Source organism: Aquarana catesbeiana, linkage group LG13 (assembly GCF_042186555.1).
Source record: "Aquarana catesbeiana isolate 2022-GZ linkage group LG13, ASM4218655v1, whole genome shotgun sequence".
Taxonomy (NCBI): Eukaryota; Metazoa; Chordata; class Amphibia; order Anura; family Ranidae; genus Aquarana; species Aquarana catesbeiana.
This window is the reverse complement of record NC_133336.1, coordinates 190,841,436-190,862,234: the sequence shown is the minus strand read 5'-3', so window position 1 is coordinate 190,862,234 and position 20,799 is coordinate 190,841,436. Positions and strand designations below refer to the sequence as shown.

The following is a 20,799-nucleotide window of genomic DNA, read 5'->3' as shown; positions in this document are numbered from 1 at the left end:
AAGAGGCGGGTAGGCAGTACAATAAAGGGTGGAGTACTGGGGTTTAGTTTAGGGCAGGTTAAATGTTAACTACTTCAATACCAGGCACTTACACCCCCTTCCATTTTTTGCTAAACAAATAAAAAAAGACCTAAAATTTTTTTAAAAAGTTTTTCTTTTGTTACTGTTATAATATTTTGTAAATAAGTACGTTTTCTCCTTCACTGATGGGCACTGATAAGGCGGCACCGATGAGGTCCCACCAATGAGGTGGCACTTATGAGCACTGACGGGCACTGATAGGCAGCACTAATGGGCACTGGTAGGCGCCACTGATGAGCACTGAAAGGCTGCACTGATGAGTACTTATGGGTGGCACGGATAGGTGGCACTGCTGGGCACTGATAGGTGGCACTGATGGGCACTGATAGGTGGCACTGATGGGCACTGATACGTGGCACTGATGGGCACTGATATGCGGCACTTATAGATGGCATTGATAGGCAACACTAAAGATGGGCACTGATTGGCAGCTGCCTGGGCACTGATTGGCATTTCCCTGGTGACCTAGGGTGGCATACCTGGTGGTCCAGTGTGGTGGCGATCCCTGGTGGTCCTGGCGGCATCCAAGGGGGGGCTGCGCTGATAAACAATCAGCACAGACCCCCCCCTGTCAGGAGAGCAGCCAATGGGCTCTCCTCTACTCACGTCTGTCAGACGTGAGTGAGGAAAAGCCGATCAAGGGCTCTTCCTGTTTACATCGTGATCAGCCGTGATTGGACATGGCTGATCACGTGGTAAAGAGCCTCCATTAGAGGGTCTTTACCGAGATCGGTGTAGCGTTGTGTCAGACTGACACACCGCACCACCGATCGCCGCGATACACACCCCCACGGGCAAGCGAGAGCAGTAGTTCTGGAGGGCCGTCATATGACATCCACCCAGAACGAGAACCGCACCGCCCCGCCGTCATTTGACGGTGTGCTGGTGGCAAGTGGTTAAAGGAGATCTATAGGTGATTACCACAGTTCTTTACATCTATTGGCAAAATGAATGCAAGTTTCATTTTGAATGAATGTTTATGGACTGTGAATGTTCAAAAAAAATTATGAAAGGGAATAGGTTTCTGAAACTTGATTCCAATAAATACACTATATTGTCAAAAGTATTGGGACACCTGCCTTTACACGCACATGAAATTTAATGGCATTGCAGTCTTCGTCCGTAGGGTTCAATATTGAGTTGGCCCACCCTTTGCAACTTAACCAGCTTCAACTCTTCTGGGAAGGCTGTCCACAAGGATTAGGAGTGTGTCTATGGGAATGTTTGACCATTCTTCCAGAATGTGAGGTCAGACACTGATGTTGGACGAGAAGGCCTGGCTCACAGTCTCTGCTCTAATTCATCCCAAAAGGTGTTCTATCAGGTTGAGGTCAGGGCTCTGTACAGGCCAGTTAACTTCCTCCACCCCAAACTCTCTCATTCATGTCTTTATGGACCTTGCATTGTGCACTGGTGCTCAGTCATGTTGGAACAGGAAGGGGCCATCTCCAAACTGGTCCCACAAAGTTAGGAGCATAAAATTGTCCAAAATGTCTTGGTATGGCGACGCCTTAAGAGTTTCATCACTGGAACTAAGGAGGAAAGTCCAACCCCTGAAAAACAACCCCACACTATAAACCCCCCTCCACCAAATGATTTGGACCAGTGCACAAAGCAAGGTCCATAAGAACATGGATTAGTGAGTTTGAGGTGGAGGAACTTGACTGGCCTGCATAGAGTCCTGACCTTAACCTGACAGAGCACCTTTGGGATGATCATGAATTAGAACAGAGACTTGCGAGCCAGGCCTTCTCGTCCACATCAGTGCATGACCTCACAAATGCGCTTCTGGAAGAATGGTCAAACATTCCCATAAACACGCTCCTAAACCTGGTGGACAGTCTTCCCAGAACAGTGTGTATTAGAGTGTGTATTAGGCTTTACGCAGCAGTTTCTAAGCAGCAGTTTCTAAGTGTGGCAGATATAAGACACACCATATCTTTCAGCTTCTCTGCCTTGCCACTGTAGCTTTTACAATGATAAAATCCAACCTTGTTAATGAGTGAGATAATAAGACTTGCCAGGTGACTGTGGTAGAACGGAGTGGGTTCATGACAGTTGAGCTATATAACTTTTATACAAGCTTTCATGGGATTTCAATTTGAACTTTCTCAATGAGTGAGATACATAGTTGCAAAGTCACCTCCATAAAGTTCAACCAACATACAAAAATACACTTAAAATAAAATGAAAAACCAGCATTGGCAGAATTCTAAACTGACAGTTGATACAGGGGAGTTATGTTATGTTTAATATAACTACTGTATGTTGTGGTAATGTGAACATTATCTGAGAAGAGATAGGTGTGGACTTTTCAGCTTGTATTTTATGTTTGTATTATAAGGAGCTAATTTTCTCCATCGTTGCGGACTCGTACACACGATTAGATTTTCTGCAGACAAAACCTTTTTGTCCGAAGGTGTGTGCCTGGATTTTGTCTTGCATACAAATGGTACACAATTGTCGGCCGACAAACATGAACGTAGTGACGTACTACCAACTGAAAAAGATGAAGTTCAATTGTCAGGAGCCACCCTTTGTGCTCCTTCTGCTAATTTCATGTTAGCAGAAGTTTGGTGAGTGTTGATTTGCGCTTTTCATTTTGCACTTTTCAGTTCTTTCCTGAATGGCCATTCGTCAACCAGCCATGTTGCGGAATCAGAGGAGATAACTTGTTATTTATTATTGGCCTTGGAGTTATTGCTTTGACCCAAGTCCATTCCAGGAACAGGAGGAGGAGGATTTCTTGGACCAAAAATTGGTTGCTTTATTAATCGTGACCAATTATGTCATATGCCTTTGTTGCGGGAGCTCCAGGAGAATAATCCAGTTGATTTTAGGAATTATCTCCGGATGACGGACCCCTGCTTTCACCAACTCTTGGCATTGTTAACCCCCTATATTATGAAACAGGACACATGCATGAGGCTTTTATTTTATTTTATTTTTTGGTTGAATAATAATGATTTGATTTGGTATATTTTCTATATGCTTGGATGCATAGAATGCACTTTTTGGTTAAGTTCTATTGGCAGATAGCATGTCTAATTTTATTTGTTTTCTTTTTTTAATGCACAATAAAAAAATTGTGGAGAATAATACTTGGCTTTGTGTTTTACTTCAAATGACAGTTTGGGAGTAGGCAGTTACATTTAAAAAAATACAATGTAAAATTGACAGGGGGCACCAACATAGTTGTATCTTTGATCTTAAAAACTACGGGATAATGGTGTTGTGGTAACTTGCACCAAAAAACAAAAAAACAAAAAACATAATAATATTATTCTTGATATCACTAGAAAAAAAAAAGTCTTTGAAAATTTGTTTGCAATAACTCCATCAGTATCACCAGCAAAGCAGCTTCATTATTATCCCATTAAAGAAGAAGAGAATTGTGCGCTGCATTTCGAGATTTCATAATTTGCCGCGTCACAAATGTTAATTCTCCATTACGAACGCTAGTTTACAAGACCGACCGCTTCTGACTCGTCCTTGCTTCCGAGCATGCGTGTTTGTACTTTGGACTTTTGTCCGACGGATTTGTGTGCAAATAGGCCGTAGCCATTGGCGAGATCAACCAGGCTGGAGGAAAGAGATGTCACTGGTTTCATGCCAGATGACTGCTATAGAGTCCAGAGTCACCACAACAGCCCATGTTCCATCATAAGAGATCAACAAAAGGCTACTTAACAGACTGCATAATAGTGAGAGACTGCTGGTCCTAACCTCCTGTTAAAAGGGACAGTGCCACCCTAAATTGGAACATAGTTTGGGGACTAATGCCCTTTACTGTAGTAGGATACAAATAGACCTAAGTGCTCCAATGGAGGACTCAGGGCCCAAACATTATACCACACTAGCCAGTAGGAAGGGTTTTGGAGAGACTCAAGAACCTTTTAGCTTTTAGTACCAAATTTAGTTAGAACCCCCCCTAAATTTAGGGCTCAGATACAGAAATACTTTGTCCTTTCATTGTTGCATTGCACTATTTTGTTTATTTCGATATTGTTTATTGCTGTTTTCTTATTATTGCCTTATTTGGCTGTGCATATATTGCACTTTCTATTTCTGGTGTAGTCACACTTGGAGAAAGGTCTATACTTAAAACATGTTGTATGAGCATTACAATGTGACCTTTATCCAACATTATGCTTCCTATGTGATGTTTCCAGTATCCAAGTGCACATGGAGGTAATATATCCACAGAAGAAGTCAGGATCGGCCACTGGGTGTTTCAAGACTGGCCAAATCATTTTTAAATTGGGTATTTCTGTAGAGATATACTGTATGTACTCTGTGAAGTAACATACAGCAAATGGAAACTTGTAACCATTCCGTTTCTACTGAAATGATCTTAACCACTTGTTCCAAACTAGTCTCCTTAAAATAAATAATATGTCCAATAAGTTTCCACAGACAGATCAATAGTAGTTTCCTCTTAGCAGTATTTAAAGGTGATAAAACAGCAGGCAACATATATAAGGAATGCTGCCACAAGTCTTGTTATGTTCATCAACTCATATCTTCTGTACTTTGTACCTTAAAAATAGAGAAAAATGTTTATCCATTACAAATACAGTATAGAGCTTTCATTTGAGGGTACATTTATCTATTAAAGCTGTAACTGACATTTTTGTGACTATTTGCCACTGATTTCCATTTTCTGTTATTTTAGCTGTTTACTATCAGGCTTGGGTGTTGATTTACCAAAGCCGGAGAGTGCAAATCGGGTGCAGCTCTGCATAGAAACCAATCAGCTACCAGTTTTTTTCCCTAAATGCTTAAAGTGGAGTTCCACCCACTTTTACAACTCTTCAGCATCCCTCACTAAACTGTGCACTGTAAACGAATTGGATATTTTTTTATTTTTTTCTCAGCACCTACTGTATATCTGCTGTATTCATTTGTCACTTCCTCCTCCTTGGCCGTGGCCCATCGCATCATTTCCTGTTTGCAATGCCTTCTGGGAAGGGCCAGCAACTTCCTTTGACACTGCGGTTGCTATGGAAACCTGACCTGAAACCTATTACACTGCTTGTACTGCACTGAGCATGTGCGAGATCTGTAAGGATGAGATCCAGGAAGAAATACAGTCTGGCTTCAGATGCCCACACTTAAGATGGCCACGGCCTGCAGTAAGTTTATAAAATAACAAACTACTGCTATAAACTAACAAAACAGACCTTAGTTTACAGACTAACTTTACTAGAATACATTAAGCTTGTGTATTATAGGGGTATTTTTATTTAAAAAGTATAATTTCGGCCGGAACACCACTTTAACTTAACAAGCTGAAGTTAGAAGCTGATTGGCTACCATGCACAGCTGCAGCAGATTTTGCACTATGCAGGTTTAGTAAAACAACCCCGTAGTTGTTTAAATATTGCAAGACTACAATGAACTCTACTCATTAGACCCGGATAATCCTGTGCATATTTGTTAGTTGTAGTGTCTGTTTTTTGTTTTAAAGTTTGTTCTCTAAAATATATTGTAAGAAGTTCCTCTTTTCAATATACCATCAGGCTGAACATTTTTGTCTGACATGGCAGAGTTGATTTAATAAAGGAAAATGGGTTTAAATTGTTCAAGAAGTGAACTTATTGAACAATTCAATAAATTAACACTTATTGAATAAATGAACACTACCTACTCCTTTATAGAAATAACCACTTTGACTAATTGCTGTAGTTGGGTCATGTATTTTCTGTACTCATCATTAATCTCACCCAAATTACAGGTGTTAAACTATGTTTAGTTTTGACTTCAGTCTACCACTGTCGGACTCTTGTAAGCTCAAAGCTTCATTGTTCCACCAACATTTTCATCTTCTAAAGCAACCTTTCTCAACAACCAGGGTTTCATGGAACCCTAGAGTTCCTCCAGAGGTTGCTACGAGTTCATTGAGTAATGAGCAACTTCTGCCTGTTAGATGAGTAATCACTGACACCAATTATCTTTTTAGCTATTGGTAAGGCAGGAGTTCTTCCCATTGACCACAAGTCTAAGGAACGTTCTTTCCGGTGGCCATCATAATAAAGTTTTTTCTGAAAGTTATTTCAAGGGTTCCTATTCAATAAAAAGGTTGATAATGGCTGCTCTAAAGTCAACTAACCACTCCAAATCCAGGTTGGATGTTTCAGCACTACCCTCCCTCCCCAAATGTGATGCACTACCCACCTTCAATCCTGTCCAATGTTTTTCAGCCCCAAGTGCCATGGACCTTGCCTCTCCAACAAACCATCAGCTACACCACACAGATCCCATTTCTAACCAGTCAATTGTCTGCTATGTGCTTGTTATGGGAATTGTGAATAGAAAGGGACTGGCAATTCAGTAACAAGACATTACCTTTTTTTAAACCATGCTACATTTTTTGACACGTTGAGGGGAAAAAAGTAACTTTCTTAAAGCAAAGATTAAAATCTGTATGAACTAAGTGAAACTCTACAGGAACTAAGAGAAGATTTCCCCTTACTTCCTTTCCTGCTGACAGCTGCTGAGGGTAATTTTGTATACCCCTGTAAGCTTTTTAGGACCTGTGTCAATGGGCTTTTGTACGATCACTTTAAACAGGTTATACATTCCCATACAAGGGTATGGGAATGCAAAACCTGCTTGAAGCAAGTTAAATGCAGGACAGAAGGAGGTCAATTGCAGGTCGATTTGTCAGGAACCGTAAACCAGGCAGAGACAGAACGTGCAGTTAAAATCACACCTTTAATGTAATAGCAAAAATAACAAAGATCAGGAACTTAGTCAAAAACAGAAGCCAGAGTTAGGAAGCCAGACCTTGCAGTTAAAATCACACCTTACACTTAGTTCAAACAGATTTTAATCTTTGCTTTAAGAAAGTTACTTTTTTCCCATCAACATGTCAAAAAATGTAGCATGGTTTAAAAAAAGGTAATGTCTTGTTACTGAATTGCCAGTCCCTTTCTATTCACAATTCCCATAACAAGCACATAGCAGACAATTGACTGGTTAGAAATGGGATCTGTGTGGTGTAGCTGATGGTTTGTTGGAGAGGCAAGGTCCATGGCAATTGGGGCTAAAGAAAAAAATGTAGCATTCAGATGAGCCAGAATCAGGAACCAGAAGTCAGCGTTGTCAGAATCCGAAAATCAGGAGCAGGAATCAGAAGAGACATCAGCCAGGCCAAGTCATACATAGGAACACAGCAGAGACACTGCAGATGTTAACCACGCGAAGGCATGGAGGGAATGAGCAAAAGTGTTTAAATAGTAAAAAGGGGCTGGCTGTAGCAGTACACGAATTTGACCCATATGATTTCAACCATTGCGGACACTCTGGGAGTTAGTAGGCGCGGTGTTCCGCCCTTAGCTCACCATGATAGGTGCCTTCCTGCACGGGGGGCCGGACGGATATGGCTGTTTCCTTATTAAATGACGTGGTGCGTGGCGTGCGGGCACCGTCGCTGAGGACGTCTATGAAGAAACGCGTATGACGGCGCCACGCACGCTACGTCATTTCCTGAGTCTAGGCCGGTGGAGCGCAGGTGGAGTGCAAACACTCGATTTTTCTTCCGCCTTGCGCTACAGGCTGCTGGTTCTATTCTATTTTATATACATTTTATATATGTTTTGGGGTAGCACTGTTAGCTATATCTAACTTGGAATATGTTACCCTTTTGGTACTTTTTCTTTTTGGTACCTTGCTGCTGAATTACTATAGCCAGTGGTACTGGACTGTAGTAGTTTTTTACTGGAAGATTTTTTATGTTACAATAAATTTTAATTTAATTACTACACTATGGGAGTCCACTATTTTTTCCTTTTGGAGTGATCGAGTTCCTTATGAATGCTGAAGACTGACTTGGGAACCCCAGTGACAACGCTGACAAGGAGATCGTAGGGGCCATATCTATATGCGCATTGCCCTTAGGGGTGATTGGATCCGATGAGTGGGGATCCTTGAGGGGGAGCACTGAGTCACCAGGATATTGAGAGCAATCAAGTCACGTTTCTGAATATTTTTTTCACTGTGTTGGAGACTACTTTATTATGGACTATTTCATTATGGACTATTAATTAATTTTGTGGTTTTTATTATGGACTACTAATTAAGTCATCTTGAATAACTCTATGAACTAAAATTACTGAAGTGTATTGCTTATGTATCACTAATTTTTGCACGTATGCTAATAAGTGTACACACATGTGAGTCACTTTTTGGTACTTATAGGGACACTACTTATGAGTGCATAATTTTGGGTTGTTTACACATATTAGTGTTGTTACCATTAGTATAATCACTCACTGTGGAGAGATTGCACACGCAACAGCACAATTGGTTTTTTACATATATATAAATTTGGAAGAAGGTGGGGGACCCCCCGCTGTGGAGCCAGCATATTGGCCCTCCTTTACCCTGTAATTAGCCTTTATTTTTACACTCACTTACGCCCATTACAACCAACTATAGGGAGCGCCATTACCTCATTTACCTAGAAAAGAATAGAGCAGAAAATAAAAGAATAGAAGATAGTCACATAGTTACATAGTTAGTAAGGTTGAATAAAGACTCCAGTCCATCAAGTTCAAACTGAGTGAGTGTGGGTGTGTGTCTACAATTATCCCTATTTATTTAAGGTACCCATATAGCACTGTCAATTTACGCAGCACTCTACACACACATTGCACTCATATTGGTCCCTACCCTCAAGGAGCCCACAATCCAAGGTCCCCAACTCACATTCATATACTAGGGCCAATTTTGGACAGAAGCCAATTGACCACCAGCATGTCTTTGGAGTGTGGGAGGAAACCGGAGTACCCGGAGGAAACCCACGCAGGCACAGGGAGAACATGCAAACTCCAGGCAGGTAGTGTCGTGGTTGGAATACGAACCAGCAACCCTTTTTACTGTTAGGAGAGAGTGCTACCCACTACACCACTGTGCTGCCACAAGATAATAGAGTAAAACAGAACAAAATAGATTAGAAAATAAAAGAACAGAATAGACTAAAATATAATAGAAACAAATAGAATATAATAGAATAGAATAGAATAACATAGAATATAACCATCTTCTAAAATTCAAGTTTCAAATAGAATACATTTGAATTTGAATACAAAAGAAAAGAATAGAATAGAAGAAAAAATAATAGAATAGACTATATTAGAATAGAAAAGAAAAGAATTAAAAAACAATAGACTAGAACAGAATATAACCATTTTCCAAAATTCAAATAGAATCAATTCGAATTTGAATAGATTAGAAAATAATAGATTAGAATAGAATAGAAAATAACAGAATAGTATAGAAAAAAACAACAGAATAGAATAGAAAGAATATAACCATCTTCCGAAATTCGAACTTCGAATAGAATACATTTGAATTTGAATAGAAAAGAATAGAATAGAAAATAAAAGAATGGAATAGAAAAGAATAGAATAGAATAACCAAATACAAAAATTAGTATAATTAAAAAAAACAATAGAATAGAATAGATTAGAATAGAAAGGCTATACTCATTTCCCACAATTCAAATAGAATCAATTTGAATGAATAGAATAGAAAATAATAGATTCAAATAGGAAGATGGTTATATTCAATCTGTTCTATTCTGTTGTTTTTTTCTATACTATTGTGTTTTTTCTATTCTATTCAAATTTGAATTGATTCTATTTGAATTTAGGAAATGGTTATATTATTTCTATGCTATTCTATTGTTTATTCTATTCTCTTCTATTTTTTTTTTAATTTCAGAAGATGGTTATAATCTTTTTTTTTATTCTGTTCTTTTTTTTATTCTATTCCTTTCTATTCTATTCCATTCCATTCTATTCTGTTCTTTTATTTTCTATCCTATTTTGTTCTGTTTTACTCTATTATATTATATTCTTTTATTTTCTGTTTCTATTTTATGTTCTTTTCTATTCTATTTTTTTCTATTCTACTCCTTTATTTTCTATTCTATTTTATTTTCTTTGGAAATTGGAAAAAAATATTTTGAATTTGAAAATGAATCGAATTTGAAAAATTTTTGAATTTGAAAATGATTTGAGAACGAATAAATGAAACTACCGTATTTATCGGCGTATAACACGCACTTTTTCCCCCTTAAAATCAGGGGAAAGTCCCAGGTGCGTGTTATACGCCGATCCCCTGCGATCCCGAGCTGTCGCAACTTCAAAATCGCTGACCGCGATTTGAAAATGGCACCGCCGAAATACACAGAGTCGGTCCTCGGCTCTTTCCGGCGGCTCTCGTTCACTTTCGGCTCCACTCGTAGTTCCGAGCGGAGCTATCCGAACCTACTCGGCTAGGTTCGGATAGCTCCGCTCGGGACTACGAGTGGAGCCGAAAGTGAACGAGAGCCGCCGGAAAGAGCCGAGGACCGGCTCTGTGTATTTCGGCGCCGGCGGCGCCATTTTCAAATCGCGGTCGGCGATTTTGAAGCCCAGGATGGCAGGGACAGGGGATCGAAGGCTGCACTGGGGCAAGGCTGCACTGAGGAAGGCTGCACTGGGGAAGGCTGCACTGACAAGGCTGCACTGACAAGGCTGCACTGACATGGCTGCACTGACATGGCTGCACTGACAAGGCTGCACTGACAAGGCTGCACTGAGAAGGCTGCACTGACATGGCTGCACTGACAAGGCTGCACTGACATGGCTGCACTGACAAGGCTGCACTGACATGGCTGCACTGACATGGCTGCACTGACATGGCTGCACTGACATGGCTGCACTGAGGCAAGGCTGCACTGAGAAGGCTGCAATGATGGGCATTTAAATGTAAGTTTTTTTCCCTTCAACTTCCCTCCTAAAAGTTTTTTTTTCCTTAAAATTCCCTCCTAAATTGGGGTGCGTGTTATACACCGGTGCGTGTTATACGCCGATAAATACGGTAATTCCAAAAATGAATTAAACAAATGGAACAAATTTAACTAAACAAATTAATGTAAATAACGAATAGAAAGGAAACGAAACACATTTTTTCGTTCTGCACATGTCTAGGTGGAAGTAAGTTTAGACTTAGTTAGATTTTGACTAAACTTCCACTTGAACTTGTTTCGCACTAGATGTGCTTACTCATAAGGACAAGTCATGTCATTTATTGACAAGTGAATTTGACCTGCCCTTGTCCATACAGGTCAGCTAGTTGTGTTTACTCATAAGGACAAAATGGCCAAATGCACCTGTCAAAGACTTGTGAAGGATCTGAGAAGCATCTCCAGCTGAAGTCAAAGTAATGCCACCGATACAAACCCAAAGCCCATTGACACAAACCCTTCTTGCTGTCTATGTCCTGTTGCAGAATTTCCTTCACTTCCTGTCTGGAGAAACTGATGTCAGCATGACCGGAAGGGAGGACGAATCTCTTTAATCGATTCCCTCATAGCATTAACCACTTGCCGACCACTGCACGCCGTTATACCTTGGCACAATGGCAGCGGTGGGCAAATGGGCGTACCTGTACATCCCCTTTAAGAGCCGGGGATAGCAGGCACGAGCGTTGCGTACAGCGTGACCATGCCCACGGGACCGGTCACAATCATGTCACGGAGCCTCAGAACAGGGCATTTCCCCGTTCTGCCTAGTGACATGACAGAGATCACTGCTCTCTGTCATCGGAAGCAGTGATTGCTGTCATGTGACTAGTAGCCCATCTCCCCCACAGTTAGAATCACTCCCTAGGACACACTTAACCCCTTTATCGCCCCCTAGTGGTTAACCCCTTCCCTGCCAGTGTCATTTACACAGTAATCAATGCAATTTTTATAGCACTGATCGCTGTATAAATGACAATGGTCCCAAAATAGTATCAAAAGTGTCCGATGTGTCCGCCATAATGTCGCAGTCCCGATAAAAATCGCAAATCGCCGCCATTACTACTAAAAAAATTAAAAAAAAAAAATGCAATAAAACTATCCCCCAATTTTGTAGACGCTATAACTTTTGCATAAACCAATCAATATACGCTTATTGCGATTTTTTTTTACAAAAAATATGTAGAAGAATACATATCGGCCTAAATTGAGGAAATTTTTTTTTTTTTATATATATATTTTTGGGGGATATTTATTATAGCAAAAAGTAAAAAATATTGCTTTCTTTTCAAAATTGTCGCTCTTTTCTTGTTTATAGCGCAAAAAATAAAAAACACAGAGTTGATCAAATACCACTAAAAGAAAGCTCTATTTGTGGGAAAAAAAAGGACGTCATTTTGTTTGGCTGCAGCGCCGCAGGACCGCGCAATTGTCAGTTAAAGCGACGCAGTGCCGAATCGCAAAAAGTGCTCTGGTCAGGAAGGGGGTAAAATCTTCCAGGGCTGAAGCAGTTAAACCCTACAGGGATTCTAAGCTTTCCCACTTGATCCAAAAATAAAAGCAACATTTTTGGCTGGACATACACTTTAAGTTATTTAAAACTTAGAAAGAAATTTGAACTACTACCACTAGCAGCTTGTCTTTAACGCTTACCCTGAACGTGAATATTTATCTCTTCACTCCTCTTCTTTACACTGTTGGCTGATGTCCTCACTTCACAGGAATAATTTCCAGAATCTTCCAGCTGGGCTGAATGGACTTCATATTGGTCAGATGGACTGAATCCCTGGACATCCCATCCATCTCTATAGAAAGCAAACAGCAGTTCTGTCTCTTGTCTGATCGGACTCAGACTTGTGTTACATAGAAGAGCCATGTGGTCTTCTTCTACCATTGGATATAGGATTTCTGTAATGTATGGTTTGGAGAAGAGTTCTAGAAAAGCCAAGAATCCAAAGCAGAGTTCATATTAAAATAATAAATAATTGTATTATTGATTTACAAATTTCAGCACGTGTTTTGCACAGCCCCCATCACCTCTCACCTTGTGTAATGACATAGAGCTCTTTGCTTGTTTTCTTAATATTGTTGTTTAAAGCCTTGACTTCACAGGAGTAATTCCCAGAATCCTCCAGTTGAGCACAGCAATCTCCGTGTTGGTTGGATGAACTGAATCTTTGAACGATTCGTCCTTCTTTATAGAACGCAAACTGCAGCTCTGTTGTTTGTTTTAGCGGACTTAGACTTGTGTAACACATCAGGGTCATGTGATCACCTTCTACCAATGGATATGGAGTCAGTCTTACTTCTGTAGTTTGAAATAGTTCTGTAAAGATTGTATAAATACATATATAATATTATGGGCACTTATAGGCTACAATGATGGGCACTGATAGGCTGCATTGATGGGCACTGATAGCCTGTATTGATGAGCACTGATGAGGCTGCACCGCTGGGCACTGATTGGCTGCATTGATGGGCACTGATTGGCTGCATTGATGGGCACTGATGAGGCTGAAATGATGGACACCAATGAAGCTGCAATGATGGGCACCGATGAGACTGTATTGATGGGCACTGATGAGGCTGAAATGATGGGCACTGATAGGCATTGATAGGCTGCATTGTTGGGCGCTGATGAGGCTGAACTGATGGGCACTGATGAGGCTGTGTTGATGGGTACTAATAGGCTACACTGATGGGCACTGAAAGACTGCACTGATGGGCACTGATAGGCTGCACTGATGGGCACTGATGAGGCTGCACTGATGGACACTGATAAGCTGTATTGATATGCACTGATAAGGCTGCACTGATAGGCTGCACTGATGGGCACTGATGAGGCTGCACTGATGGGCACTGATAGGCTGCATTGATATGCACTTATAAGGCTGCACTCATGGCCACAGATGAGTCGGCACTGATAAGCTGCACTGATATGTTGCACTGATTGGCACTGATTGGCTGCATTGATGGGCACTGATGAGGCTGCACTGATGGGCACTGATTGGCTGCATTGATGGGCACTGATGAGGCTGAAATCATGGGCACTGATGAGGCTGAAATGATTGGCATGGATGAGGCTGCATTGATGGACACAGATGAAACTGTATTAATGGGCACTGATGAGACTGCACTGATGAGAACTGGTAGGCTTGCATTGTTGGGCACTGATGAGGCTGCACTGATGGGCACTGATGAGGCTGTGTTGATGGGTACTGATAGGCTACACTGATGGGCACTGATGAGGCTGCATTGATATGCACTGATAAGGCTGCACTGATGGGCACTGATGAGTCGGCACTGATGGGGCGGCACTGATAAGCTGCACTGATGGGCACTGATATGCTGCACTGAAGGGCACTGATAAAGTTGTTGTTGTTAATATTTATTTTTGTAACTTAATTCTGCATAAAACATTTCACAGTGTAATTTCATGAGATAATTTATAAGGGCGTGTTTAGGGGCGGAATTAGGAAAGGGGCATGTAACCCAATAGTAAAATGCAGATATTTAAGTCATGTATGAGTCATCAGGTGAATCATATGGTGCCAAAGACTGCAATAATAATCCCAGTGTCAGTGACTACCTTTCCCCTCGAAAAAATCAATGTGCTATTAACAATTGACAAGTTGTCATATTGAAGGACCTGTTGATAAAAACAGCACAGACATCAGTCCTGTAAAATGTTAGTGAGTCCAAAAAACATGCACTATAGTGTCTACTTAATGGTTAGTCAAGCGACCATGTAACCTAATAGTAACATGTTGATGTTTTACCACTTCCGGACCAGCCGCCGCAGTTTTAGTGCGGCAGGTTGGCTCGGCTGGGCAAATCGACGTTTCCTTACGTAGTTTTTCCTTTTGGCCACTAGGGGCCCGCAATGTGTGCCCGGAGCCAATGTGAGTGCCCGGCGGGCGCAATACCGCCGGGCACCCGTAATTGCTCTTGACAGAGCGAGAACCGTGATCTGTGTGTGTAAACACACAAATCCCGGCTCTTTCCCCTGAGTAGAGACAAATCGTGTGTTCATACTAAGTATGAACACCGATCTCCCTCTCCCCCTAGACAGTCCCATCCCCCTACAGTTAGAACACAAAGAGGGAACACACTAAACCCCTTGATCGCCCCCTGATGTTAACCTCTTCCCTGCCAGTGACATTTACACAGTAATGAGTGCATTTGTATAGCACTGATCATTGTATAATTGTCAATGGTCCCAAAATATTGTCAAAAGTGTCCAATTTGTCTGCCGTAGAATCACAGTCCCGATAAAAATTGCAGATCGCCGCCATTACTGGTAAAAAAAAAAAAAAATAATAATAAAAATGCCATAAACCTATCCCCTATTTTGTAGATGCTATATCTTTTGTGCAAAACCAATCAATATACGCTTATTGTGATTTTTTGTTTTACCAAAAATATGTAGAAGAATATATATCGGCCTAAACTGAGGAAAAAATTCGTTTTTTTTTTTTAAAATGTGGGATATTTATTATAGCAAAAAGATATTGTGTTTTTTTCAAAATTGACGCTCTTCTTTTGTTTATAGCGCAAAAAATAAAAACCGCAGAGATGATCAAATACCACCAAAAGAAAGCTCTATTTGTGGGAAAAAAGGACGTCAATTTTGTTTGGGCACAGCGTGATATGTCTGCTCAATTGTCAGTTAAAGCGACGCAATGCCGTATCGCAAAAAATGGCCTGGTCATTAAGCAGCCAAATCTTCTGAGGCTGAAGTGGTTAAGTCATATATCAGCCATCAGTTGAGTCATATGGTGCCAGGGACTGCAATACAGGCATACCCCACTTTTAAGTACACAATGGGGTTTATTTACTAAAGCTGGAAGGTGCAAAATCAGGCTCACTTCTGCATAGAAACCAATGAGCTTCCAGGTTTTAGTACCAAAGCTTAATTAAACAAGCTGGGGTTAGAAGCTCATTGGTTTCTATGCAGCGGTAAGCCTGTTTTTGCACTTTCCAGCTTTAGTAAATAAATCCCATTGTGTACTTAAAAGTGGGGTATGCCTGTAATAACCCTGAACGTAGGCGTCAGTGACTACCTATCCCCTCAAAAAGTCTACAGTACGTGCTTACAACAAATCCAAATCTCCCAACTGTCCCCGATTTCGAGGGACTGTCCCTGATATGGGGCAATGTCTCTCTGTCCCTCTTTCCTCCTCATTTGTCCCTTTTTTTGGTCTGATCTATATAATTGTATATAAAATGCACTTTTTTATCTTTCAAAAATTGTTTCCCAGGGCTAAACCTTTCATCCAAATTCTAAATTTCTGCATTTATAAATTTTAAAAGCCAATATAAAGGAATATTAGTGGTAAAAAAGTAAACTTGTGGATTTATTTAACCTTTTTTTTTTGGTTATGTCCCCTTTAAGGGGCGTGACAGGGGGCGTGTCCTATGCCTACATACGTTTTCTAGGAGGTGTCCCTCATTCCCATCTCAAAATATTGGGAGGTATGCAAATTGACAAGTTGTCATATCGAAGAACCTGGTAATAGACTCTGCACAGACATCAGTCCTGTGATATGTCAGTGAATACAAATAACATGCACGATAATGCCCACCTGATGACTAGTCAACTGACCAAGTAACTCAATAGTAACATGCAATTGTTTAATATACATCAGAGATCAGGTGAATCATATCTCCTATAGTATTATAAATGCATAGAGGAAATCAGTGCAACTTGTTAATGATGGACCAGTCATGATTGCACTATGCAGATCCTATTGGAGTCTTACCTGATTAGACATCAGAGAACCCCAGTATTAGTGCTTATCAGCCTTCCATCTGAGAATCTGTCTATAGTTGACAACTTGTTGGGTTACCCAAGTGCTACGTTCACAGTTGCTGTATTCATGTGTAATAGATGGAGACTATAAAATCTTCACAAGATACTAGACAGGATATAAAGGCAAATAGACTGTGCACTTTGCAAGCGCAGTTGCTCCACAGCCTATCATGTGTGTGTATGTGATTGGGTATTTTTTGTAAAGTGAAGCTTTACCTCATTTTCCAAGTTCTGGAGTAACTGCACTTGCAATCTTCACAGTATACGGTATTTGTCTTTAGTAAGTCAACCCTATTGAGTCCTCTTTGGATTTTTATTGGATAGCAAATTAAGTTCTAAACACCGAACAATCTATTTTGATAAGATGTTCACCTTGTATCTGGACATGTATTGCTTTACTCATCTTCTTTACTCTGGAGCTTAAGGTTTTCACCTCACAGGAATACTTGCCAATATCCTCCAGCTGAGCGGACTGGACTTCATATTGGTTGGATAAACTGAATCTCTGAACATACTGTTCATCTTTGTAGAATGCAAAATGCAGTTCTGTCTCCTGCCTGAGCGGACTGAGAACTGTGTCACAGGTCAGAATCAGGTTGTCGCCTTGTGTCACGGGGTATGGAGTCTGATTTACTTCTGGACTTGAGAAGAGGTCTACAAAGGAATAGGACATGATTCAACAAGCTGGCTTGGATTTTGAAACTCTTATGCCGTGTACACACGACCGGACTTTTCGGCATCAAAGGTCTGACAGAAAGAATCCGTCGGACATTCCGATCGAGTGTGGGCTTCATCGGACCTTTTCTGTAGAAAAATCTGACGGACTTTAGAAATAGAACAGGTTTCAAATCTTTCCGACGGACTCAAATCCTATCAAAAAATCAGTTTGTCTGTGTGCTAGTCCAACAGACCAAAGACGACGCCAGGGCAGCTATTGGCTACTGGCTATGAACTTCCTTATTCTAGTCCGGTCGTACGTCATCACGTTCGAATAAGTCGGACTTTGGTGTGATCGTGTGTAGGCAAGTCCGTTTTGTCGGAACTCCGTCGTAAAGTCCTTCGGAATTGAGTCCGACGAAAAGTCCGGTCGTGTGTACACGGCATTATGCCCCGTACACATGATGGGACTTTCCAACAGGAAATGTTGGATGTGAGCTTGTTGGCTGAAAGTCCGACCGTGTGTATGCTCTATCGAACATTTGTTGGCAGACTTTCCGCCAACAAATGTTGGATAGCAGTTTCTCAAATTTCCCGCCAACAAAACTTTGTTGTCGGACTTTCCGATCGTATGTACACAAGTCCGTCGCACATAAGTTCACATATGCTCGGAATCAAGTACGAGCTGGAAGCGCTCGGTCTTGTAAAACTAGCGTTTGTAATGGAGACATCACGTACGTCTTGTACGTCACTACGTTGGTAATTGTTGGCCAACATTTGTGTGACCGTGTGTATGCAAGACAAGTTTGAGCCAACATCCTTCGGAACAAAATCCACGGTTTTGTTGTCGGAAAATCCTATCCTGTGTACAGGGCATTACACAAAATGTAGTAACTTCTACATTGGAATAAGTCTTTTGATGAAGAAAAAGAAGATCCATAAGGAAATGTCCATTAAATGAGTATTTATCAAATATTCAGTCACTGAGATTTTTATGTCTTCCACATTTAGAAACATAGAAGAGTTGACCATAAAGAAGTAATGTTCTTGTAGAATACATGATAGTTTCCAATGCAAGCATTGTTTACTTGTTTAAAGGAAGCAGACAAGCTTGACCTCTCAGCCGATATGGCTGATGGAGTGTCAGCTTTATGGCTGGGTTCCTACTCACCCTTGCAAAACTTCCAAATTAGGCAAGCACCAGAGCTGGACAGTAGACTTCAAAATCTCTTGTTGTTAAAAGTCCATGGTTAAGACAGTGGTACCAAAGCTAACGTGCTTTGGCTAAGCAGCCTCAGTCATAGCTCTCTTATACAAATTAGAATGATCCTTAAGTACCTAAACATGCCTTAACCATCGACTTTTAACAATAAAGGATTTTCGGGTTTACAGTTGAGCTCCAGAGTTTGCAGTATTTGATTGTTTTACCTTTGACATAAAGGAATGATTCATCAGTGTAACTCGTGTCAGAGGAGGACTCTGATTTCTTTACACATTTGTACTTCCCAGCTGCATCTTTATTGACATTATCAATGATTAGGTTGGTGTCTGCCTTCAGTGGTCTTATGACTGCATTGTCCTTGAAAAATATGGTGCGTCGTACTGAATACCCAGGCCAGCTGTAACATCTCATAGGGACATCATCCCCTTCATACACAAAGGGAGGAACTTGCAGAATCAGATAACCTGGAAGGGAGAAAACATTGTCAAAAGGGTCAATTTACCTCTTTGTTTAACTGGTTGATTGCACTCAGAACCTTGGGTGGCACATATATCATTAGCTTTTTCTGATGTTGTCAAATGCAGCCTCTCAGCAACTGCTCAGCTTAGAAGAACACTAGAAACTTGATCCTGCAAACCCTCATTTTATTTATACTAACAAATATCTTTCAAATCTCGCCCCAAAATAGGACTTATACTTTTAAATACTGTAAAGCAAAAGCATGCCAAGGGTGGTCAACTTTCTGATGCAAGATGGTTGAAGTGTGGCTCCTGACATCACCAATGGGCCATACCTAATATTCAGTAAATGTAATGTACATAAAGCTGTCAAAGGCTGCAGACATGCAACAGGAGAGTTGTTGAGACATGCTGAAAGAGATCATCCGACTGTAGACATCTTAAAGAAGCTATGGAAACTGGGAACTTACTTCAGAAGATAAAACAAAGAATATTTGAGAGAGAACAGATTAAAGTCTGTTCCTCAAAGGAAAGTGGGATTTTTTAATGATGCATATTTCTGTCATGAGGTAAGCATAACCACAAGGGAAAATTATATATATATATATATATATATATATATATATATATATATATATATATAATTTATAGAGTATACAATTTAAAATGGTAACAATATTAAGTCATAAAAGCGATGACCAAGATTAATATTAATTTTCAATGAACTTGAACAGATGCTTGTGTATATTGGGTAGCCGCCGCATTTCGCAGACTAGATTGCTCCTTCTTCGGGGCTGTTCACCATGCATCCAAATATCCTGACATTGATCAAAGATATATCGCAACATCGGAGAGAGAGAGAGAACCGGCTAAATCCAGTGACAAATAGGTGGTGTCAGAATCACCTGTATGGTCTTGCGGATGTCAAACTGTATGTACAATTTGAAAAAGATTGTGTCACTGATCATCTGATAAGATGCCACCTATAGGGATTATAGGGCAGACCAGAGGTTGTTTGGATCAGAGTAGGGTAGCTTCAAAGTTCCAGGTTCAGAGCCAGCACATTCTAGTCCTGTTTGCCCTAACCAGGGGCAAAAATAAAGCCTCTTTTCTCCTCTGGTGCACGTAGAACGTCCTCACATCTCACAACACGGCAGCCGGGGAGGACGTACTACGTGCACCTAGAGGAGAAAATAGGCTTTATTTTTGCCCCTGCTTAGGGCGAACAGGACTAGAATGTGCTGTTTAATGGGAGGCAGTTTTCAGGTGATATTTTTAGTGCTAAAACACCTGAAAACTGCCTCAGTGTGAAGGGGTCTTAGGAGATATTCAGAGTGCATGCAGCCGATGAAGTCACCGGGAGACACGCGCTCTGAAGGTCCCGGACCTTTAGAGACGGTGCCGTAAACGTCGGCTTGTGCGGGAGTGACGTCATCACAGCTCTGGCCACTCACAGCGCCGGAGGCCACGAACCCAGAAGAAACACCAATATGGTTACATTTAATGAAGGTACAACATTTAGCAACTCACATGGTTGACGATTACTAGAGGCACATCTAAGTATGCAGGCATCCGGGGTAAAGCTGTCCACATAGACCATCCCCCGCACCGCCTGCTCTCACCTGCTGTCAGTCTGCAATCGTGACCGGGAAGACTACCCTGCAGTAGAGCGATTGAACCGCTTGTGGAGCGGAGCGTAGAAGGGACGATGCCGATGACTGTGTGGAGGATGGTCTATGTGGACAGCTTTACCCCGGATGCCTGCATACTTAGA

The 20,799-nt window shown here is 41.0% G+C and overlaps 1 protein-coding gene across 1 annotated transcript in view; it reads right to left on the bottom strand.

Moving 5' to 3' along the window:
• Nucleotides 1–2,966: 2,966 nt before the first annotated feature.
• The window catches only part of LOC141117655 (high affinity immunoglobulin gamma Fc receptor I-like), a 30,030-nt gene continuing 12,197 nt past the window's right edge, over nucleotides 2,967–20,799 (bottom strand). The window contains exons 4-8 of the mRNA XM_073610615.1: nucleotides 18,774–19,031; nucleotides 17,061–17,342; nucleotides 12,921–13,202; nucleotides 12,530–12,811; nucleotides 2,967–4,620 (exon numbers count right to left, since the gene is read on the bottom strand). Coding sequence (XP_073466716.1) covers nucleotides 4,520–4,620; nucleotides 12,530–12,811; nucleotides 12,921–13,202; nucleotides 17,061–17,342; nucleotides 18,774–19,031 — 1,205 coding nt within the window. The 3' untranslated portion in view covers nucleotides 2,967–4,519. The remainder of the gene's footprint in view (nucleotides 4,621–12,529; nucleotides 12,812–12,920; nucleotides 13,203–17,060; nucleotides 17,343–18,773; nucleotides 19,032–20,799) is intronic.